Source organism: Daucus carota, chromosome 3 (genome assembly GCF_001625215.2).
Source record: "Daucus carota subsp. sativus chromosome 3, DH1 v3.0, whole genome shotgun sequence".
Classification (NCBI taxonomy): Eukaryota; Viridiplantae; Streptophyta; class Magnoliopsida; order Apiales; family Apiaceae; genus Daucus; species Daucus carota.
This window is the reverse complement of record NC_030383.2, coordinates 9912656-9936707: the sequence shown is the minus strand read 5'-3', so window position 1 is coordinate 9936707 and position 24052 is coordinate 9912656. Positions and strand designations below refer to the sequence as shown.

At 35.3% G+C, this 24052-nt stretch overlaps 4 protein-coding genes and 1 pseudogene across 7 annotated transcripts; 1 reads left to right on the top strand and 4 right to left on the bottom strand.

The window, feature by feature from the left end:
* Positions 1-313: 313 nt before the first annotated feature.
* LOC108211499 (formin-like protein 5) lies at positions 314-10044 on the bottom strand. The gene is made up of 7 exons (XM_017383108.2): positions 9537-10044; positions 7811-8106; positions 6795-7689; positions 6511-6713; positions 2396-2631; positions 1199-2084; positions 314-961 (listed from the first exon to the last, which is right to left on the bottom strand). Exons 2-6 carry the CDS (start codon positions 7881-7883, stop codon positions 1317-1319), a joined length of 2175 nt encoding a protein of 724 aa, XP_017238597.1. The 5' UTR covers positions 7884-8106; positions 9537-10044; the 3' UTR covers positions 314-961; positions 1199-1316.
* Positions 10045-10927: 883 nt separating this feature from the next.
* Positions 10928-11902, bottom strand: LOC108213887 (uclacyanin 1). The gene is made up of 2 exons (XM_017385673.2): positions 11626-11902; positions 10928-11526 (listed from the first exon to the last, which is right to left on the bottom strand). Exons 1-2 carry the CDS (start codon positions 11792-11794, stop codon positions 11036-11038), a joined length of 660 nt encoding a protein of 219 aa, XP_017241162.1. The 5' UTR covers positions 11795-11902; the 3' UTR covers positions 10928-11035.
* Positions 11903-12031: 129 nt separating this feature from the next.
* Positions 12032-14731, bottom strand: LOC108213841 (uncharacterized; annotated as a pseudogene).
* A 131-nt stretch (positions 14732-14862) lies between these two features.
* Positions 14863-17158, bottom strand: LOC108210937 (large ribosomal subunit protein eL21z/eL21y). The gene is made up of 2 exons (XM_017382401.2): positions 16799-17158; positions 14863-15317 (listed from the first exon to the last, which is right to left on the bottom strand). The coding sequence occupies exons 1-2, from the start codon at positions 17033-17035 to the stop codon at positions 15060-15062; spliced, it is 495 nt and encodes a 164-aa protein (XP_017237890.1). The 5' UTR covers positions 17036-17158; the 3' UTR covers positions 14863-15059.
* A 1324-nt stretch (positions 17159-18482) lies between these two features.
* Positions 18483-22525, top strand: LOC108211697 (uncharacterized). 4 transcript variants are annotated; one of them, XM_017383368.2, is made up of 8 exons: positions 18483-18744; positions 18834-18884; positions 19733-19784; positions 19871-19929; positions 20087-20132; positions 20939-21103; positions 21908-21931; positions 22038-22525. In XM_017383368.2, exons 1-6 carry the CDS (start codon positions 18619-18621, stop codon positions 21079-21081), a joined length of 477 nt encoding a protein of 158 aa, XP_017238857.1. In that variant the 5' UTR covers positions 18483-18618; the 3' UTR covers positions 21082-21103; positions 21908-21931; positions 22038-22525. The 4 variants fall into 4 exon arrangements, 3 of the variants coding, with proteins under 3 accessions (XP_017238857.1, XP_063947041.1, XP_017238855.1); XM_064090971.1 differs by having other exon boundaries at positions 22018-22525; XR_001805096.2 differs by having other exon boundaries at positions 18484-18744; positions 21908-21957.
* Positions 22526-24052: the final 1527 nt, after the last annotated feature.

Below are 24052 nucleotides of genomic sequence, written 5' to 3'. Positions count from 1 at the left end.
TTTGTGGTTGCATACAGGATTGCTAGCGGTTGCATATATGCTTGCAGATGCAAACACCGTATTTCTATAAAAAAATTTGAAAAATAGTATTTTTGCAATTTGTTTAGAAAAATGAAAGTATTTATTTTTGTAAAAATATCTTCTAGATATGGATATATATGAAAAAACCCCTAAAATTCATTTCTAGGGCTCAATTTCCACTAAAAATATAAATGAATATAAAATTTCTAACAATTATACTATATTCTATTTTAATATTATAATAATTAAAAATCACATAGAAAATAAATTATTTCACAATAAGCCGTTTGCATGGGTTTTAAGCATTTATGTTTAATTTTCGATAAACTTTGACCAATACTTTCCAAAGAATAGGAAATGATCATAAACATAAACAGTCTTACAGTAGAAAAGAGAGACTAAAGCTACACATAATAACTAAAGGCAACAGGATAGAAATATATGACAAAGTCTATGCATCATCCCCCCCTTAATAGTTGGTACAATACTTTAATTTATAGACCTTGAAACTAAAGCCATGGACTTAACCAATTTGCATTCACTTTCTAACAGTCCAAAACAAAAACTCTACTGGAGAGTTAGTTGTATAGTTAGGCACCTTTCTTTCTATATTCTTTTCTTTTTCTGGAGCTAGGAAGAGCTTGGGCCAAAGATTCTACCAGACTTCCTTTCGAGAGTGCTACTTCCGCCGCAGGAATCTCCTAATTACACCACGGAGAAACCACCCCAAACCCAAGCCACCATGATATCTCCTATCACAGGTAGGGGACCAATGCAATGTATAGCTTGACGTGAGGCAGCCCAGCAGGAGACATCATAGAAACTTTGTGGATTTATGTACAAGGAAGTCATTACTGAGCTGGGCTGCTGGGGAACTATACATTGTTTTGCAACTTGCATCATTCTGCAGTTCCTCATTTGTGTGATAATCAAAAACCACCTGCACAAATATCAGTAAATAGAAAAGACGAATGAGAAATTCGAGTAATGGTTCTAGACTTCCAGTGTTAGTTTATCTGATTTCTTGTGTGCAGGCATTAACCAAATTCTAAGAAAAATGAACATAATTATTTTTTAAGTTCCAACTTTTTAATTAACCTGCCCTAGGAACTCTTTTCACAAGAGAAAAACAAGAAAAACAAAATGTCATATTATTTTAGAGGTAAAATATTAATACCTGTCAGGGCCGAAACTTATATGCATCAGCTTTCGTCATCTGAACTGAAATCATGCTTCTGTTGCTCCTTAATAGCATGAAACAGGTTTTTAGGAACATGCGGAGAAGTTTGCTTCTGCTACTTCTGTTGCTTTTGCTGAGCTTGAGAAGTTGATGCACTTTGAGCCTCTTTCTTGGGAGTCTTCAGTTGATCTAGTCCTGATTTTTTTACCTCTTGACATACCTTATCTACCATAACTAAAAAGTCACGAACAACTAAAAATAATCGCATTCCCTCATCTTTTCCTGGAGTCCCATGAAAGTAATCAGCTGTGCTCTTGACAAGAGCAGTCATCTTTTTTTCTTCTTCTAGCATCCACAGGATATCACCATCTGCCTGCTCAATAAATTCAGCAAGCGTTTGACGGAACTCACATTCTTCTTCTAAGCCACTCAGTTCATTGTTCAGAAGTTTCTTGGATTGATTTAGCGAGAGAGCAAGCTTGGCGACTGTGCTTGTCACCATATCAACATCCAATACTGCAGCCTTTTTAACATGTGCAAGCTCATCACTTAAATTCGAGACTACATCAAGACCAAGATTAAAAAGGTTTTCCGGTGTTTCCTCAATAAGGTCTTCTGCTTTGATGCCATTCATGATACCATTCTCTCTTACTATGCGTGCCGCGCGTTTACCTTCAGTTCTAATTATTTCTAGAACAACAAAGTGGAGGAGCGTAGTCTTGCCATCAGCTCCTTTAACATCTGATAATTTTAGAAGTGTATCAAGCTTGAATGCCTTTGCGCCACCACGGAAAGTACCATCGTTCATACGATTGCCAGTTTTAAGAACTGCTTCTAGGAGTTTTAGAAAAAGTCTGCTGTTCTTAAGCTCCTTGCATGCTACCTGCATGTTCAACTGGGCTAATGACCAACAAAATCTCATTCATAACACTGAAAATAATTAATATCTGTATAGCTCACTTCAAGATTCAAATAGTTCTGTCACCCAAAGAACTTATATATTCCTTCATATTTCGATGGCAAATTGCAATAATATAGCATCTGGATTTGAAACTCGACATTAATCATTGTGCATGTGCAAGTGCAAAAGCTATGAGGAGCGGTAAACTTATGTATGTAACTGCAGAAGTAAAATTTAGGGTTGCACTGAAGTTGTAAAACAGAACATTTTTTTTATTAAGTTCAATAAGGTACCTCCAATACTGCAAAATACTCTTTTATTGAAAATGACTCATTCTGAAGAGTACACATAAACAACAAAGCCTCCAGACGCTGGTAAGCAAATGGGATGTCAACCAAAATTTTGATGAAGCGGTCAGCAGGTCCAAGTTTAGAGATGTCATCGCTGTATAACCTGAGCTGTAGCTCTTCTTGTGATGTTGGTGCCATCTTTAACAGAGTCTCAATGAGCTCTGGAGGAAGCTCGTTACCTAGTTATTGCAAAAAAAAACTATAGAATTAATGTATTTGGTATATGCATTTTATAGTAAGACTATGAAATTACCAGCTATTTAAATTATTGTATGCCTCTGGTGATGTTCAATGCATATACACTGAACCTATATATAGTACTTTTAAGTTCAGGATGCTTAGACCCTACTACTCAAGTATCATTATCCCTAATAAGTGAAATCTAAGTGACTTCCCATAGTTAATAAATCTGTATAAGATTATTTGACCATCTTAAACATAATTAAGCAAGAATTTAGACGTGTAAGGTTCCCCAACTGAATCTCCAGACTTCTATTGACCAGTAATTGAACAAAATATCAAATTTTACTTACTATTTCTTCTGCTATTTAAAACCAAAGAAATGCTATATCTTAATTTAAAGTCAATATGTAAATCTAGACAGAATACATGACTTCTCATTCGACTTCATTACCTCATCATATGTTTGTCAATGGATCAGTTCAGATTGGATTCGGCCAAATCCATATCCATCGGTTCAGATCGGATCAGGCCAAATCCATATCCAGAAACATTTACCTTTTCGGATATAAATTCAGATCGGATCAACTCGGTTTATAGCCTGATCAATATCCGGATCCGTACGGATCATGTCAGATCGGAATATTTTAAAAAATTACTTATATTTAAGAGTGAACTAAATGATTTAACAAAATTTGGAAATTAAAAAACACACAATAATAAATTAGTTGTCAACAAATATATTAATACAACCATTTGACAATGTTTAAACTTTAAACAAAATTTTCAAACACTTAAATGAACTTAAAAGATGAAGTGGAAATTGCAGTATTTATTTGCCCTCGAAAGTGAAAGGTGCTCATCAATAATATCCTCAAGAATATATTCACAAGTATGACTTTTGATATACAGAAAAATCTTTATAAAGTAATATTATTGGGACCGAAAAATTTATTATTATGGAGGGTTTTTCTTTAACTAGAGGTTGACGTAAAAAAATTATAATTATAATAAATAATTAATAAAGAAATTCTTTAAATATTAAATATATGAATTTAAAAGATTTATTATTAGTTTTACAAAATAAGCAACAAATATTTACTTTTGTAATAAATACATGACATTGAAATAAATACCATAGGATTCAAGAATACATTAGTTACTATGAATGCACAAGTAAAGGAAAGCGTATTAACACAAACAATCAAATCACTACAACATACAACTTTGAAACAAATAAACAAATATTTCTAGTTTATCTTAAATATTTATGTACCATGATTATATATTTACAAATTTTTAGCAATTATATATATATATATATATATACATATATATATTTTATATTTACAGAAGATGTACTTAATAAAGTATAGAATATTATAGCGTTAAAGTTATTTTATATAATAACCGGTCCCGAGCTGGGACTGTAACTTTTCATTACTATAAAGAATATAGAATAAATAGTTTCTACTGTACATGTATATAATTTATTATATATAGAGAGTCTTATTCTACTACAAACTCCCTTATTCTATAAACTACAAACCCAGCCTGAATATCACTTATTTCTAAAGCAAGTACCACTGAAACCTCCACCAACCCCACAACTGCCTCCAGCTCTGCCATCTCCACCCTCACAACCTCCATGCCCCCCCGCCCCCTCCGTGTCCACCACCTCCATGTTCACCTCCACTATCTCTACCACCACCAATCCACCCCAACCTCCACCACTGCTTCCCTCATTTTCCTCACTACTGCCTCTCCTTCTCTTTCTTTTTCAACTACTGTCCACCATTACTGTAAATCACCCACCATCAATCAACCACCTTTAACCCCATAGCCATCAACACATCTTCACCACCTCAATTGATGTCAACGCTGCTGCCCGTCAACACCACCTCCACTCCGCTTCGGTGACTTCCCTGCACCTGCACCTATGTGCCTTCGACCTCTCACTCGCCGGATTGGTGACCGCCGACGGAACCCCATCCTAGTCGATGCCACCAAGCCGCCATCCCCCTTTGCACAACATTTGTTCATAATACACGCGCTATCCCCAACCCCTCTCTCGCACAACCTCACTCACCACAACCATCTCACCCCATTTTACTCCATTTTTGCCTGATCACTATATTTAAAAAAAATCGCTAAAATTTGCAACACAAATCACTATGTATAAAAGTATATATCACTAAATTGTACTGGTTTTAATTTGTATTTAAATACTAGCCTATATATATACTCCCTCTGTCCCATTTAATTCTATACGTTCACTATTTGACACACACTTTAATGCTTTCATAAAATATATTAAATTTTTATTCAGAAATACAATTCAGGGGGACGGAGGGTGTACTCATACTTATTGAGCCAGATCGTTGTCAAATCGACTCGTTAATTGATCCATTTTTTCGCATGGTCCATATTGGATCCATTAACCATCGGTGAAATCAGATCTATGGTCTATTGACAAGCCTACCTCATCATGTCAATTTATAGAGAGCCCGTGCGGGCTTTTGTAGCCCCCGTGAAACATACCTTAATTGCAATAGAACTAAGGAGCTATTACGATGCTCACGAACAATACAATAATTTGGAAGCACATCAACTGAAAAAGAAACACTTTCATTTCCCTTCCAAGCGGAAGAAAGGAAGAATGGAAAGGAAAAGAATTCATGATCCACATTCATACTCGGTAAAACTTAGTGCGTTTGGCATCTATACTATATTATTAAAGTCAAACATGCAAAAATTTGGTCGTTGGTTTGGAGTCCGGTACAATGCATTATAATCGTTGGATCACTTAAATTAAATTGATGAGAACCGTTACTAAATTTTTTATATTTCACTAAGATGCTACTAGAACTCTAAGTTTCGAATCCCGCCAACAACATACTAAAATCAATTATCAATTTAAACACATATACAAGATTATTAATTATTAAATTACACTCGTGCATCGAACGGGTTATAGGCTAGTACCAAATAATACCTTCTTTTACTTGTGTAATAAATACATGAATTTGAAATATATACCATAAGATTCAAGAATACATTAGTTATTATGGATGCGCAAGTTAAAGGAAACTGTATAACACAAACAATCAAGCCATTATAACTTACCAACTTTGAAACAAATAAACAAATATTTTAAGTTTCTTTTAAAAAAAAATGATGTAACATGCTTAAATATTTTGAATATACATTTAAAATACTAAACAATTTTATCTTTTACAAAAATATACAAAAGGTGTGCTTAAGTATAGAATATTACAATGTTAAAATTATTTCTAATTATAACTAGTCTCGAGCTGGGACTGTAACTTTTGATTACTATAAATAGTTTATTCTTATATAGAGTTATATAATATATATATATATATATATATATATATATATATATATATAATTATAAATAGTAGGATTAGGTTGTCAATGGATTGGATTGTATTTGATCCTTATTTGATACTTGGTAGATCAGATCGTTGTCTGATCAAATCGTTAATGGATAGGTTTTTTTAGAGTGATCCATATCCGATCCATTAGCCATCAGTCAAATCGGATCTCTGATCCATTGAAAATCCTACTTAATCATGTCAATTTACAGAAAGCCAATGCAGGCTTTTATAGCCCCCGGGAAACATACCTTAATTACAGTAAAGCTATTACGATGCTCACGAACAAAACAATAATTTGGTAGCACATAAATTGAAAAAAAACAAACTCTTTCATTTTCCTTAGAAGCGTAAGAAAGGAAGAATGGGAAGGAAAAGAATTCAAAGTCCACATTCATACTCGGTAAAACTTAGTGTGTTTGGCATACTAAATAATATCTTCTTTTTTTTTGGCTGGTAATTAAAGTTAGAATGAGTCACCTTCCTGGATGGCGTCACAGACTTCTTCGGTTGTCACATTTAATGCTTTCAACAGTATTGATAAGTTTTGAGCTTTCTTAGGATCAATTATTTGAATAAATTTTGGAGCGGCCTTGGCCGGTTGTTTCTTGCTGTCATGGTCATTTTTTTTGTTCTCCACTTTGTTATAACCAAATAGGTCTTCCATCATCTCCTCATTGAACCTGTACACACGAAATAAATTTCAGGAAGAATTTTATATTCTGCAACATTTATGTTCAAGAATCACAAACGAAAGCCCTTACTGGAATGAGCCCGCCTTTAATTCATTCCACACCATGGACCGCTCAGGGTTAGCAAGAACTTTGTCCCAAAAGAACGGCTTCAATTTTGCTTTCTGACTGCCAGAGTCACTAGTTTCCTTGTTCGCGGAAGAACGACCTTTAACGTTTGGGGGCTTTGGCATATTACCTGCTTTTGGAGGATTAGGTGGAGCTTGGCCAATCTTCGGGGGTGGAGGAGCTCTAGGCGCAAGATTGTTTGAAGGAGGAGGTGGAGGAGGAGAGGCGGCAGCAGGTTGTGGGCCTCGACTAGCAGGTTCTGTAGTTGTAGCAGCAGATCCTGGCACTGGAGGAGCAGGTTTTGGGGCTGCAGGAGATTTTGGATCAGATGTTGGAGCTGGAGGGGGCACTCTTCCAGGTGGGGGTGGCAATTTTCCAGGTGGGGGTGGCAATTTTCCAGGCGGGGGTGGCAATTTTCCAGGCGGAAGTGGCAATTTTGCAGGACTGTCAGGAGGTGGAGCGTCTGTAGGTTCTGATTCTTTTTCTTTTGATACCTTTTCTTCTTCTTCTGACACTTTTTCTTCAGATACTTTTTCTTCTGATACTTCTTCTTCAGATGCTTTCTCTTCTTCTGCTTTTTCTCCTGCTGCTTTTTCTTCTGGTACTTTTTCTTCGGTAAGAGAGTTATCAGGTTTGATGGTATAGCGGTTGACATTGGCCGAGCGACCAAAAAATCTTTTACCTGCAGTGAACTTTGGAGTTGGACCGCGCACTCTTCCAGGCGGGACTGGCAATATTGTAGAAGTGTCCTCTTGCGAAACTTCCAGAGCTTCTGCTTCTAAATCTACAGCTAGTGAATCTTCAGATTCGGCGCTAAAACTGTTGACACTGGACAAGGAATTGTGGATCACTGGAGAACCTGAAAGGTAAGGAAGTCTATGTAACTTGGAGATACAAATACAAGCAATTTTAATAAATAAGTTATTGCCACAACAGATACCATGTACAAAAATCTAAGAAGAAGTTTAGAAGAAGCCTACCAACTCTTAGTCCATCTTTGGGGTGAATTTTCTTCCTCCTACCCCTGAAACAGCAGAATAAGAATAGGGCCATGAGGGTGAATGCTTCCACGAAACATGCAGCAACTACTGTAATACTCGACTCTCTATTGTTGTTCTTTGGGTTAATATTTCAGGTGAATGACCAAGTGACTGTGTATAGCGCTTGACAGGTCGAGATGGAGATCACTTCCTTCCAACTAGCAGATGGTTCTGGAGTCTTGACACAAGTGTGTGTGTCTATATAATAACTTTATTGTACTGCAGCTGTATGTTATCTGCAGTATATGCAAGTCAAAATGTTGTTATACAAGGCGCAATGAAGCCAGACTTATTCTGCCAGCTGTAAAAATGGTGTGTTACGTTAAGAAAGGGCTTGCAGTAGTAAAGTAAAAATGACAAGCAGAGGTCAGCAAAAAGAACAGGAATGTTGTTGGGAGTTAAGATATAATATAATATCATAGATCACTAGGAGCCATATCTTCTATAATGATTTGAAGGAACACACTAGGAGCTAGGCTCTTGGATTTGCTCTAAGCATGCTTTTTTGTGAAAACTCGTATATGTGTTCTCATATATCTCTCTTTCTCTTTCTTCCCTGAACCCCGCCCAAGGCCCGTAACTTTTCCTCTCTCAACAGTCAACACTATTGAGCGTATCAAGACAACACAATAATACCACAAAACTGACTTCACTTGCTAATCTTGGAAACTTCTAACTATGTTAGACAGGGAAAATAATGCAAATCACTAAAGTTTTGCTTATAGATTCTAACAGACAAAGGGCATATTTACTGAAAAACACCAGATATGTTTAGTAGCCTTCCTGGTCCTAAACATGGTAGATTATTCAAAATTTTCAATTTAATCCTACACAAACATCTTTGGACAAAGAAATCATGCTTGAAATCCACTAGAAAATGGAAGTACTAGAGAGTGCATGAAAAACAGCAATAAACAAACATAAAGCACCTTATGAGCTGCTACAATAAAGAAATTAACTAGCTCAAGTTTTAAAGTTTAAATTAATAATATTCACTTAACTGAATATATACATAAGCTTAAGCAACTAACATTATCCAAATCACAAGCAGCTAAGGAATTTTATTGAGGTGATGCCTTTTTCAAATGCTTATAAATAGATAAATGTATAAATCATCGTTATGCACATTGTACATTACATTGACAATAACTCACACTCTCACAGGCTTTCTTTGTCACGTATCTGAATAACTACAAATCCCATTATGTTGCTGTGACATCAACAGAATACAACGGAGACAAGGCATCTGATAAGTTATGTATTTTATAAAAAACATTATGCATAAGACCCACGTAGACACTGTTGACCACTAATCTAGCCTTAAAACTCAGCTTCTTGCCTTCCTAACTAAATAGCAAGCTCTGGTAGTCCACCGGATATATTTTACATTGGCGTGAACTAGAAGTAGTCTCTCTGCTTAACTTCTATTAAATTATTGTCCTAGATACAATAGCTAATAAACATTGTGCTCACTGCACAAGACTCCCGCAGAAAACGGGCCTGACGAGTAGTTCCCCCACCTAATCATAAAGCTACTCGAATCATACACATCAGATTATAGAAAATTTCCAATATCAAACTTAAAATTTTTAATAAAGTAGCCAAATTGCAATTTCACATAACATTACACAAGTTACATGATCAAATCCTTCCAAACCAAACATACCCGATATTGTTTGTCTCATCCCGAAGAATGGTCTGAGGAAGGTCAGATGTACGGGTAAGGTAAGATATACCTTACCCCTATTCTTGTCATACCCCGAGTCTACTCGATTAAAAGCTTCCAAATTCAAAAATCCGGAAAATGAATCTGGAAATGTTCAGGCAACCCTCATAACATCCAAAAATGAAAAATAAAAGATGATCATTCCCTCCTGAGATTAATACACAACCATATATAGATTTCTCCTTATCAGCACATAAACAATATTAAAAAGGATTGATCTTAATTATTGATATCTTGTATGTCTACAAGGCAGGAAAATCAACGAGAACAAAACCCTAGATGAGATGTTATGGTAATAAGAGGAGAATTAAAAAAGTAGAGGAGGAGGATAAATAATCAATAAGAAAATGTTATAAAGCCGAATGTGATCCAATCGGAAAGTGATGATCGGATAATCACATTCGCCGTTAAAACTTTGAATATTGAATTGTTTTATATGAATTAGTGCTGCGTGCGTGTGGGAGGGCCAGAGAGCCAATTTTAGTTTGCTACTATTATTTTGGATTGATATTCATACCCGCCATAATTAGCATGCAACTGTCAAGACATTCAATTTTTTTTTATTTTTTTCTCGAACCAGATCTCTGAGCTAAATCAGATCGATCAACAGATTATCGGCTTGATTGCGAATTACAATCTGGATTTGATTATTTTTAATATATTTCTTGTAAACACGACTAAAATTTTAAAATATCAATTTCAACTATGTCACCGGTAAATATATCCTATATATGATTATATTTTTTATTTTTCGTGTTCTAAAAATCATCGATTTAGTAAAAATGATTATTGTAATATGTATTTGACTGATTATTAGATTACACTTTGATTCATCGAAAAATCTGCGATAAATTCCGGAATTATTCTGAAACGGAGAGCAATCAATTAGTTTCGATTTCCGATTTTTTTGTTAGTAGGAAGTTAATTCTTAACTAATCGATTTTCGATTTTTATATTAGTTCTTAAGTACTCCTTCTGTTTGAAAATATTACACTATTAGTTGTATTTATCATTTTCACACATATTGAGGTATTTTAAATATGTATATTTTTTCTTTATTTGTACTCTTTAATGATCATAAACGGCGCATGTCTTGATTATATCGCTAAAGCAATGCCTAAAAGTTAGTAGTGTGCATGTTTTCAGACAATTTAATTTGTGTGATGGACTTGTGTCCTTACTGAAATTCTTGATTCGGAGAAAGCCACTGCTGATGTTCTGTTTTAAGTGTTACCACAGTACGAAGAAAAATTTCATGTTATAAGTATCAGATGTCCAAAAACTACTTTTAATATAAAACAGAAAGTGCATTACATAGCTGCCTGCAAACGAATCTGAATCATATTACATTCACTATACACGATAAATTAAAGAGTGTTTTACTGAAAAGTACAAGAAGCAGTAGAACAATTTAAAGATGGAATGAAGTATCAAACGCTTTAGAGAAACAATGCCCCAAGCATGAATATAAGAAACAAGATAGATGAAGTAGCCCTCACTTTAGCAGCTGAAACTGGAGGAGGTAGGGTGGAAAGTGCGTTAGCCGGATTATAGCTTTGTGGAGATCCGGTCAGGGGGAAAGTAGGCACCGTCATAGGACCTCCTGCGCTAGCTGGTGACTGAGTGGATGGCGTTTCAATAGGGGATGGGAAAGCCGCAGGGGAGATTGGGGGATCAGATGGTAAAGTTGTGGTTTCTGGGGACTGAGCAGCCGGTAACGGGGCTGAAGCTCCAAGTGTTAAAATCTCAACCTTCATTCCTAGGCTGCAGTGTCCAACTACTCCACAGATGAAGTAACGGCTCCCTGGAGCAGTGAGAGGGATGGGAGTGGCACCGCTTGGAAACACCTGGATTGGATTGCTGCTTTGGCATGCTTCGTAGTCCTCCTTGGAAACTTCAAGCAAGTTGTGATTTGGCGTGTACTGAAAAACTGGAAGTGAAAATAATTTGTTAGGCATGTAAATTGCCGATTTATACCTCTACTTATGCAATTGCCAAAGAATACAACATGCACAATATGTATACTTACTGAGACTGTCTCCAACTGAAAATGCTTGGGATGATGACCATGCTTTTAGGTTGGTGGCTATATCCCACCCTCCAGTTGGACCTCCCACCTTGAAAGTAGTTGTTGCGATGGCTGAGTTGATGATCATGGCTGCTGCAGCCAAACACATTAGTGTTTTCACAATTGACATTTCTTCAAGAGGGAGCTCTGGCAATGAAAGTATGAGTCTGTTTTTGGAGAAGAGATGGTATTATGGTATGAGTTCTGATTTTAGTTTGGACCAAGCTGAGCTATTTAAGTAAGAACGTAGCACAACAGAAGTATTAAACAACTGTGTTATTTAAATGAGGATAATTTGTACTGTAGTTATTATGAGTATAAGCTTTGTCCAGGAATTTTTAAAACAATCCATATTACAGGTATTATTAGTTGTTAGGTTGAAAAGCTTAAAGGATTAAATTATAATATGGAGACTGGAACTGGAGTGGTTAGTTATGGTGTGGTTATGCAAGGGAATTATACCGACCAATTTGGGTGGGTTAACCTAAACCAAATCACCATTATTAGGTTGGTTACTTGGTTCTATGCAGTCCAGGACTGGGCAGGTAGGTCTGCAATACTCAACTAAAACCAAGCCGATACCCTTTTCTAGGGAAAGACCTGCAACATTGCAGAAATTCCAAATAAACTTACCTAGATGAAAGCAGGAACTTGCCAGAGATAATTCTAAAGCTCTTCTGATTTGAAAAACGACTTGCAGAGATACAAAATAATCTGATGCCTAACATCGTTCTTGATCGATTCACTAACTAATTCTAATTTCACCGATATATCCTACTGGTCGTTGCCTGTTGTGTGGCATTTGAACATAAACGCAACTTAACAAGCCAACAATGTAAAACACCCCCCAACCTTGGCTACCACCTTCCGCATAATTGATTTGGACAATGGGGACATTTTTGTAAGAAAATACTAGTTGGTAGAAGAATTGCTATGAAGGCATGTAAGTCCATTCTTCATCTTTGCATTCTCTAACGGCAATTTCCATGACTTTACCGCGTGAGGAAGGCAGTACCTCACAGCATAGCCGTCTAGGTGCCAGCAACTGGATAAACCAAAAACACATTACCATTTACACATCTATTCTGTTTTGTAAAGACGTTTAACCTACAATGTTGAATTACTGAGGGCACCTGTTTAAAGCTCGGATTATATTTGTTGGAGAATACTCTAATCTCTTCAAGTTTCAGGGGCAAAGCAAGTCTCCGACTGCAATTAGCATGTATTAGTTTCGCATACATGCTCTGTAATGCATTATTTCTATAAACACTCTGTATTTCACCCCGTTTAGAAGATGACACCTGATCCATGTAGAAAACAACTGCTCTTCGACATCTATCAGCCTCATACTCCCTGACATCTATGTTATAATAATTGTTCATATAATTATCCATCTGAAATGGCCTGAACGTCTTTTGTGCACGAAGCAAGTAGGGTAAAGGTACATTCCTCCGTACACCTGAACAGCATATCCCCATGATACTGACACTGTCCACAAAAACCATCTGTCGTAGCAAACTGTTTGTTGCATAATCCTCTGGGGATCATGTTCTGCAGCTTCGTACAGATGTTCCAAGGCCTTCATCGATGATGTCATATATGGAAATATCGGGTTCATAATATCCAAATGATGTAGTGATATTAAGGGTGCCACTGGATGTGCGGCCAATAAACCAAACAAATCTCCCCTCATATCCACCTAATCCAAATTTCAAGCGAACACAAACGAAAATTAACATGAGACCAGAGTAAAGGAAACCAAATAATTGGCCTAAATATCAGAATCGGGTAGAACTGTCACCCTCAAGTGATTCATTTAGCCAGAAGGGAAAGATGTAATCATCACCTGATGAAAACCAGGTTCTTTAGTTAAGGTTACTCCGAGTTCAGCCAAACAAGAAGTGATTCTGGCATCACTTCCATATAGACCAGGATATCTGTTTATACATGAACTAAAATTTGTAGCGAGAGGATAGCTGATAGCGAATCCGCCACCTCCATAAGCCATATCAAAAGAGAAGAAACTGTTTTGTGTAAAGCTCTCCGAGTTACTCCCTATATAGTACCATAACTTATAATCATACTTGGACAGAACTTTTACAAGATTTTCCGGGAAAAACACAGTGTCATCGTCTCCAAACACAAACCACCGAACGTTTGTATGATTAAGAGCAACCGTCTCTGCCACAACACGTGCCACGCCTGACGCGGATAGCAGACCGGGGTCCTCCTTTATACGCGTAGAGGAAGTTAGTAGTGTCTCTGGACATGCATAAAGGAGGGAGCAAATTATCTTGATCGGATGAAGTTGTGTTGTGATCAAGAAACACACAGCCTCGCATTGTTTTTGGTTTCCACCAAAGGCGAAGATAGTTTTTTCGGATATGCCATGAGACATTATTTGATGCAATTCCGAAAACAATGTGATCAAGAGAGGTTGCGGAAGATATATCCTCAAAGGAAAAGGAGAAATGCGGGAGTTTCCAATTAGATTTCGGGACAAGGACGAATGAAATGATGAGGTGGATAAGTATGATGGAAGATATTAAGATTATACTTCTTAGGCTATGGTACCTGGCGAATTCCTGGAGAAAAAGCATTTTTCCAGGAGAAAACACGGCTAAAGAGATAAGGAAACATGACAAAGATTCATATCATATGGCTAAGAACTGGTCTAATTATTTAGTGCCAAGATTGTCATATGTCTGAAAAATTGATTTCGTAATTGACAAGTGTTAAAGATTTGGACTATGAAGTCTTTCACGTTAAATATAAAAGTAGGTCGTTTTGTCTGGCATCCATGTTTCCTCCATATTTAGGGGCCGTTTGGGTGAACTTAAAATAAGTGCTTCTTGCTTAAAATAAAAAAGTGGAGTAGAAGTTAGAAGCAAGTTAAGACTTATAAGTGATTAAAGTGTTTGGTAAAGAAGTAGAAGTCCTGAAACAAAAGCTAACATTCCTAGCTTTTTATAAATGCTTCTTGACTTTTTACACAAACGGTACGAATAAGTGCTTATAACTTATAAACCGGAAGCTGGGCTTTTAAGCTCTAAACAAACACCACCTTATTTTCTCAAATAAGCCCTTTATATTCCACATTAACAACACGCTGGGCTCTTGTTAATTCCAATAATTGTCACTGATCTTAAAAGAAACTTCAAATTCTCAATGGAAACAGGACAGCTATTGCCAGCAAAATAACGAAAAACACATAAATAATCACCTGAAAATACTCAACAAAGGTGTCTGCTATTGTCGCTTTAACAAAAAATTTAATCCATGCCTTGAAACATTTGAAATGACAAAAAACTCAAGTTTACATAAACTATCCGGTCATTAATAGGGGATATTTTAGCAAATTTACCATTGCTAAATACAGTCCAGAGCAAATCATCTTAATACCCTCCTTTAAGATCATTAACCACATCATAGGGAATAGGGGTAACGGTCTCCAATGTTGCCCCTTCTACCATGAAACCAGGTTTCGGCCCTTCAGGCTGTCTCTTGGTACTGATGACTTCACCTCTGGCCTTGGCCTCGGCCTTCAACTGGTCATTCTTCTTCTTCCGTAGTTTCACCTCTTCTGTGCACCGTGAAGGCATGACATGCTCAATTCGCACATGGATCCTCTTCCTAATGATCCTATTACCCACCTGCATTTGTAGTGCTCTTGTAGTTTAACAACTGTCTAACAAACAATCGACCGAAAAAACAACAGGAAGCTAAATGAAAAGCAAACCACATATTTTATAGCACTATTACATTATTATCTCACACGTCAAAAACAGATACAGTGAAGAACAACCAGTTATGAGATAATGGAGTTGGCAAAAAACAGAGTAGTCTTCAACATGTTATTACTGGAATAATAAGCAGAAAATGTAACTCAGGAATATAAAATGCTTTATAAATTACATTAAAAAATGCACCTCTAAGACTCTAATATTGGAGTAAAGGGGAGCATGCGTGTATAGATTTAATTCTAAAGCAAAAGGAAAATGCACCAAAAAACAGCTATATTCAACAATTCGACTTGATAGAAATGCAATGCAAGATATCCCAACTCAAACCAAGATATTCTGTGTGTACGTGACAGGGTGTTGATCACAAACAAATCCTGAGAGTAACTCCCTCGTTGTCATCACTCTGATATGAGTAACTCCCTTGTTGTCTCTACGAAAAGACAACAAAACATTATTCCCCGAATAATCTGTGAATCTAGTGGTTGTGCTAGGCTTCTGACACTCACTTGCAAGGTTTTGTTGCTTGATATTAGTTGGGCTAATAAAAGACTTTTCAGGACTTCGTGGGAATTGGGCTGTCAACAAGACACTAAAATAGGGTACAACTTCCGGATAAACTACTTTACCAGTATATATTGAATCTATAGCCTGTGTAATATTATAATCAGGGATACATTATAACATTACAGACGCATTCTAATTGTCCTCATTAATCACCCAACTCAATTATTATTCGAATAAAGCTATTTAAACATCAAATTTCAGATAGCATTCAGCACTAAATACATTCATAGCACCATGCCACAACTGGACTCCACCAAGTGGTTCTTTCTCTCGCGTAATTTCGCCCTGATCGACTGAGGAGAAGAGCTTGAGAATTAATATATTTCTTAAGATATTTTCTTTTTGCACCTTAGCCTGCATTAGCTACACTTGCCGTAGGGCCTTTCCTTTAATGTTTCTATTCAGTGGACGTGGTTATTGGCAAGAACTTATTGAATCCATCGTTTGGGCTCATATTAAATTTTAAGTTGCTCCTGCTAAGTCCAATACTTGAAGTCTACTCTTCCCACTTGCTCGAGCAATATAACAACTAAGACAAATATTATTTTAAAAAACATCAAATAATCCGCACATTATCCAGCAATAAATACACACTTCTTGTGCATTGAAGAATACAACATAACCTACTTCTAATAGGTCAACTGTAGAGAAGATACCGCAACGAAATTACACTCTTAGTCATCATAAATCAATTAAATTACTCCAAAGCACATAAAAAGATATTACAACATTGCACTTGAAACAGCACAATCAGATACATTTCACTCGACAGATCCACAAACTAAATAGATACATGTGATATGACAAGAGAAAGAGAGTGACGTCACCTGCTTGTTGATTTCAACACCGATGGCGCGTTTGGTGACGTTCCAGACCTGACCAGTACGGCCGTGGTAGAACTTGTGAGGCATGCCTTTGTGAATAGCGCCGTTAACTTTGATATCGACGTAATCGCCGATGTGATAGGTTCTCAAGTAAGTAGAAAGATGGATCGTTCCTTTCTTTCTGAATGCTCGTGAGAATGAATCTCTGGTTCGTGATCGGAGCCCATGTCCCGCCGGCATTTTTGCTCTCCTCTGTTCAAAATGCTTTTGTCAAGATAGAGGGAGAGTGGAGAAGAGAAACCCTAATCGATCGTTTGGGGTTTTATTGGTTTGGACTTGGGCTGTGGTTGTGGAATGTCAACTGATGTGTTTTGGGCTTGTGCATGTTACAATTCGGATTTAGAGCAACCCCAATCCAATCCCTCCTTACTCATATTTAGTCTAGGTGGACAAAATTTAGGAGTTAGGATCAAAAATAAGTCCTCCAACGCAACTCCCTATCCCCTAAAAATTTTAGGGGAGAGAAAACTCATCCCCTTATTTGAGGGAGCAAAAAGCCAACCCCTATAATGCCACATCATCAATATCACCTATAATATAATATATATATATTTACTCCAACTCTACCTCTTCTCACATATTTTTTTTAAATATTGAATAAATACTAGTTTTTAAATTATAGGTAACGGGTATAGGTAATACCATTGGAGAAAAACAACTTTTTGCTTACCTATATTTTAAGTAATCATTATTTTATTATTTTTTAGGTAATCAATATAGGGATTGCCTTTGGAGATGCTCTTAGTTTGTGTTTTCTTTTCTTTCACTAAACACGTAATCCATCCTATCCAAATGTTTAACATTTGGGGGTGGAACGAGAGTAAAAAAAAAAAATTAAAAATTAACTGATATTTAATATATAAAATAATTATATCGTGTTAAAAAAAGGTGGGATAATTTATTTACATGTTATAAAATTTTATTATATTTGATAAATTTTGAAATATAAATAATTGGATAAGACATCCAAAAAAAAGTATAAACAGATGATTGGTACAAAGAGAAATAATTTTTATTCTGTGTTTTTAAATTTTAAATTACTAGATTGTTTATCAAAATTTACAAAAGTATTTGTTGAATATATATATATGGAAACATGTATTTTTAAGCATCTGCTATAATTTTTCGCGGATAGTAATTTTTCTAATTTCCGCGGATACTTAAGAAAATGAGATTTTAATCTGAACCCTTAAAATATAGATCCGACGCCTCTGGAAGTGTGTGTTAAATAACCTGTCTATGACAACCAGTTGTCAGAGATCAGGACCCTTCAAATTATTATATATAAAATATATTATTTTATTATCACGTTATTTTTTAGCTAAGAGTTTTACAAGGTTTAAGCTCCTCTGTGAGGATGTACCCAACTGAGATTCTAATAATTATCTTTAATCTATAAATTTTAATAAACTGAATATGATTTTGATTTGTGCGGATTTTTGATAAAAATCTGGCTACAGATTCTTTAGTATTTAAGCATAATACTTTCAAATCTCACAAATTTTATCACAAAATCCATATTTTACGAAGTTCAAAAAAATCTATCAACATTTGAATACTATCATATTTTAAACAATTCCAATTAAATATGTATCCTCGTTTTAAATTTAAAATCATTGAATATCCAAAATTCACTTGTATTTCGTGAAGGAAAACAAAAATTCTTTGAGTTACCCTGCGGCGCTGAAAGACCGTTAGTGATACATAATACACCCTGGCAGATTCAGGGGTCTGAACTCTGATCGTTGAAGTTGAATAGGGAAATGGGAACTCGAGAAGTGTACGAGGAGAAACTTAGAAGAGGAAACCTAGACCACGATCCGACCATTAATCCTGGTCTCGGCAACCCTCGTTGTCCTCGCTGTCTGTCTCTCCTCGCTCCGGAATACGTACGTCTCCATCTTTCTGCCTGTAGTTCAGGTGTTTGTTATATTGCTTGTTACAGATTTAATTTGTTTTAAAATTTTAATATATGCAGGAAAATGGGGAGTGGAATATCACCCCTGTTCTACATGACGCCACTGCTGTGGTACCCGTACCTCTCTATTTTTCTTTTCGCTGTGTTGTATATACTTTTCTCAGAAACTTATCTTTTGTTTATTAATGGAATTTGTGCTTGTTGATTATATGTTCACTTGATTGCTTTTCAGTGATTTTTAATTTGCTAACATGTTCTTTTTGAACCCTTAAAATGAGAGTAGTCCATGTTTTGGTTCTTATGCTTCTCACTAAACATTAGCCTGTGTATGTGTGTACTGTATATGAATGACTGAATTTATGGTGGGTCTTTGTTCAAACCTTCTAACATTGGAAAAAAAGAAAGAAATGACATATCTGTAATTTTATTTGTGATCCTTCACATGTGTTGAAGCTTGAATGTTGGGTGGGTGAAGAAAGTTTGTTCCTGATGGGACTTGGGAGGCAGTCAGGCAGATTTCTAGACTTCTAGTACCATCTGTAATTTGCTTGATGATCAATTATAATAATGATGCTCTTTTTATCATTTGTAAATAATAATTTCGAGTCTTCATACATGGAGCTGCATATGTTATAGACCTTGCAACCTAGTCATGTAGAATACTTGGATAAATTGTTCAGTCGGGTATTTAAATAATCTGTTATACTCCCTCCGTCCCAGCAGGTTGTTTGCACGCATTTTGAGACTCCTATAAAGTATAGTTCCACAACCATTTTTTAATTATTTTTTTTGAATAAAAGTTCAAACGTCAAACTTTTATTCAGGGATTTTAAAAAAAATAGATATTATGGAACTATACTTTGTAGGAGCCTCAAAACGCGTGCCAAAAAGTAACGACTGGGACAGAGGGAGTATGCTTTAGCCGCCTTTAACTTCATTGTATACAACCTATTCTATAGGCTGGCTGTGGGATTGGTGGAATGCTTAGTGCAATTCATGGTTTCAACACAGGTATGCTTTATGTTTGTTCAGTGTTCCTCTGGTCAAGTACTTCATTCTGAATTAGCTCTGTACTGTGTGACATGGATTTGTTTCAGGGATCCCCTTTGTTCAGAAACATGTGAAGGGACCTAAGTGGCTTCCTTTTATTATAGGGGTATATGAGTACTATACTTGCAGCTTTTTCCAGTAATATTTTATGTCAGAAATCCTACATTCAAATTCTTGGTTGTTACAGACAATACTTGTCTTTCTAGTGTCTTCTTTGCTCATTATGATTTATATCACTTGTTATTTCTGGAATTTCCTAGCAGGTTCCACCCCTTCTAATGTTCTCTGCTGCAAGTGCTGCGCTCGGAGGTAAAGATATATGTTTAGTCATTTTAACCAACATCATATGCACTCCAGTTCGTCATTAGTGTATATTAATTAAAAGTTCATTGACAAACCATCCAATAAATATCTTCCAAACAATCTATGTTGGTTTTTTAAGTATAAAAACAAGAATTCGCCTATAATAATGTCGTGAAATCGAAAAATAAATTTTAAACTCGATGGTCTCAGAATCACTCTTTGGTTGAAATAAGCCCATTTATGAGATCTATCGAAAAGACAAAAAGCCGGAATCTTACTCACTGTGCTGTGCATCAGTTGCACATAATGTTGTAAGAAAATTTCATTAAAGTGATGAGCTTATGTACATTTTGAGCAAGGTTATGATGTTATATATTACTGTTTTCTTCCGTACAACTCCGGTAAAAATGATTTGGAATTTGTCTATATAGCAAATTCTAATTAAATGTAAAGTAGTTAATAAAATTAATTAGAATGGGTTTATTCCCCCCTCCGTCCTGAAAAAAAAACTATTTATTCCCATTTATTAAGTTGGAGGATACTTAAAAGCTTAAAAGAAAAATGAACCTTTTGGCAATTTATATCGTTTTCTGAATGGCTTTTAACCCTTTTGTTGGACTCGTTAGTTTAGTTTGCATATTACTTGTACAAGGCAATTAAACATTTCTTTGATTAATAGGATTAATTCGTAAATGAAATAATGAATGTGTAGATTCTCACTTCTCAATATGATTTATCATGCATTATCTCTTTGTTTATGAATCAAAGACTCGACAAGGGAAATGAGGATACCTATATACCCGATATTTCAGGATATGTGCTTCCCAAATTTACTCTACTCACTGTGACGTCATATTATGCTGCTTCAAGTGCATCACATTATGGTATCTCATTGCTAACGAGACACATTGAAGATGCAAACACGTCCCATTCACCGCATGAAAGGATTAGATGACTAGTTGCTGGCAGACCTGCAGGTGCACAAATCAGATTCGATTTTAAATTAAGCTAACAATATCTGATCTACCCATGTGTTCTTGCTTGAGATGCAGATGACCACTAGGTAGTTTTCCTTGCCATGTAGGGTATTTTGCCATGATTGCGGTATAACACCTAACTTTAACAAGTACCTTATATATCATTTCCTTTTAAGACAACAAAGGGTTCTACATCAGCCTAAGGTTGAAAAATGCCTGATCCGTAGAAACCATGTTGGAAGTTTGAAGTATGTTATAGCCTTAACTTTTCATTAAGTGTCCCACTAGTGCCCCTCATCCTTAAAATAACCTTATTTTACTGTTCTTTTTTTTTTTTTTTATACTACATTGCTACTTGTGGCCTGTGGGAGTGGTTTCATTGATTTCATCATGTTTATATTTTGTCCAATATCTTGCATGTTAATTTACTTTGCTGGTCATCTTTTAATAAACTTTCTTGGTAGTTATTACTCCCTCCGTCCCATAATTCTTGGCTTGTTTGATTTTTTATGGTAAAATTGACCGAACTTTGACTACAAATTACATGTGATTCTCTTGTAATTTTAAAAATATAAAATATGCATAATAAAGTACGTAAAGTATATTTTTTAATGATATAATTTTTATGATTGTTCTTAATCATATTATATGTGTAATTTGTGGTCAAAGTTTGGTCAATTTGACCATCAAAAGTCAAACAAGCCAAAAATTATGGGACATAGGGAGTAACTGTTAACATAAATAATAAAATGTTTTCCTGAAATGCACAGTACTCAAAACTCAGAATATCATGGTTAATTGCAGGTTATGCGGTGCATTCATTAGAAGGTTTTAGCTCTCCCTCCTTTTTAAAGGTTCCTGCTATATATTATAGTTGGACAATAATTTTGAGAATTATGATCAGTTTATTTTAGTCTGTGGCCTCCTGGTGCAGGTGCATGTATTCTAAACTATTCATTTGCATAACACTAGCATACAAAACTGAATGCAATGGCATGAGTTTCTAAACACAGCTCTCAGTTCTGAGTTCTCTGGAGGAATTCTTTTTTTAATCTTGTTGTACTTGTGGGATACAAACATGCTTTGCACACTAGCAGTAAACTGGATTTCCTTCAGGTTTTTAGCAAGTGCACTGGTGAATACTAATTCAGGTCTCGGGTTATCTTCATCATATAGTTTGGGCAGCTTGTGCAAGGCATGGGTTAGTTGATACTTTTTGTATGTATGTAGATATTTATATCCGGGTATAAAAAGTTTTCCCGATTAATATCGAATTCAGTTAAAAGTCCTAGTCATATAGGACCATGATTGTTTCATTTGATTAAATGGGATAGGATTATAATATTTTAAAAAATTTAATCCTATGTTTGTTTTGTAAAAACCCATTTGGGATTTGTTGAATGATTATTGTCCTTTAAAATAGTTACCCAATGTTTGTGTTGTTGGTAGCTGGATAAGGGATAAGATTCTCTAATAGTTGGTTGTAGCCTTGTAGGAGGTATAATTAATCTCTCGAACAAGTTATTTTTCAGAGGATCATACACTAAGAAAGCTGTTTTGCTCAGCAGTTACAGGTCTACATTTCTGGAAACAATATTCTGGATTGTTTGCTAGTACTGTATGTTTTTTAGCGGCTTTGTGTGCTTTTACTTTGATTATTACTTGTTATATTAGAGTTTAAAAAGAATCAATTGAAATACCAAACTTGAAAGTCGTCACAAATATCCTAGTTAATTTCAGGGAAAATAGATTTTTCTGCCACCCAACTTATTATTTGTTTAGAAACCTACCACTGAACTATAATTTTTTTCTTTTTTGTCACTAATGTTAGGTTTGGACTTTTTTTTGTCACTAATGTTAGGTTCGGATTTGATTATTAACACCATGTTATTTTTTTAGCATTATTAAAATATAGTGTTAGTCTGCAATATAATGGTGATCTGATATGTGTCTATATCTTTTATATGTAGTGTTCTAGGTAGTTTACCTTGGAGGACGAGAGTTGGACACACATTTTGAGACTCCGAAAAATTTCAAAAATTATTTTATTTTATTTTTTCTGAATAAAATTTAATGTTGGTTTTTTTTTCCTTAAGAAAACGTCGAATTTTTTTTTTATCACTAACGTTATGTTTTGATTTGATTATTAACAATATGTTATTTTTTTAGCATTATAAAAACATAGTGGTAGTTTTCAATATTATGATGATATGATATGTGTCTATAACATTATATACAGTCATCTATATGTCCCCTAGCTAGTTTACCTTGAAGCATGAGAGTTTAACAAGCATTTTAAGAACGTAAAAAATTTAGTTTTATAAATTATTTTGGGACTCCACAAAAATATAATATCAATTGACTTTACAGTTCTTTACCACTACTTGTCACGTATTTTAAGGTTCCCACTTTTTATAAATATAGTTCCATAAGTTAATTTTGAGATTTCCTTTCTGATTAAAAAAAATCCATACTCTCGTCCTCCAAGATAAACTACATGGGACACACATGGAGTACTACATATAAAGATATAGACACATATCACTATTATATTGCAGACTATCAAAAAATAGATTTCCGAAAAATATCGTTTAGATGGTCGGAAAAATAGAATAACATAGTGTAATAATCAAATCCGAACCTAGCGTCAGTGACAAAAAAAAATCCGAACCTAACATTAGTGGCAAAAAAGAAAAAAATTATAGTTCAGTGGTGATAATTAAATCCGAACCTAGCGTTAGTTAGGGGTGAGCAAAACCGGATATCCGGTCCGGTTATGAATTATAAATCGGATATTCGGTTTTTCGGATCGCTAAATTTTCATTCCGGTTCCGGTTTAATCGGATATCCTCTTAAATCGGATCGGAAAACGGATAATCCGGATCCTGTTTCTTTTAAACAAATATGTATTACTTTCTAATTCCATAAATTTGTAATGTTTAATTTTTT

Bases quoted from the DNA above. Each gene is read 5' to 3' on its own strand.
- LOC108213887 (XM_017385673.2), bottom strand. From the start codon at position 11,794: ATGTCAATTGTGAAAACACTAATGTGTTTGGCTGCAGCAGCCATGATC. The intron at 11,527-11,625 runs GTAAGTATACAT...TTTCACTTCCAG, and splicing joins TTCAGTTGGAGACAGTCTCA to TTTTTCAGTACACGCCAAAT.
- LOC108211499 (XM_017383108.2), bottom strand. From the start codon at position 7,883: ATGGCCCTATTCTTATTCTGCTGTTTCAGGGGTAGGAGGAAGAAAATT. The intron at 2,632-6,510 runs GTGACTCATTCT...TGCAATAACTAG, and splicing joins CTGTGACGCCATCCAGGAAG to GTAACGAGCTTCCTCCAGAG. The intron at 2,085-2,395 runs GTACCTTATTGA...TTGAACATGCAG, and splicing joins AGTATTTTGCAGTATTGGAG to GTAGCATGCAAGGAGCTTAA.
- LOC108211697 (XM_017383368.2), top strand. From the start codon at position 18,619: ATGGGAACTCGAGAAGTGTACGAGGAGAAACTTAGAAGAGGAAACCTA. The intron at 18,745-18,833 runs GTACGTCTCCAT...TAATATATGCAG, and splicing joins CTCTCCTCGCTCCGGAATAC to GAAAATGGGGAGTGGAATAT. The intron at 18,885-19,732 runs GTACCCGTACCT...CCTATTCTATAG, and splicing joins TACATGACGCCACTGCTGTG to GCTGGCTGTGGGATTGGTGG.
- LOC108210937 (XM_017382401.2), bottom strand. From the start codon at position 17,035: ATGCCGGCGGGACATGGGCTCCGATCACGAACCAGAGATTCATTCTCA. The intron at 15,318-16,798 runs GTGACGTCACTC...CTACAAATGCAG, and splicing joins GTGTTGAAATCAACAAGCAG to GTGGGTAATAGGATCATTAG.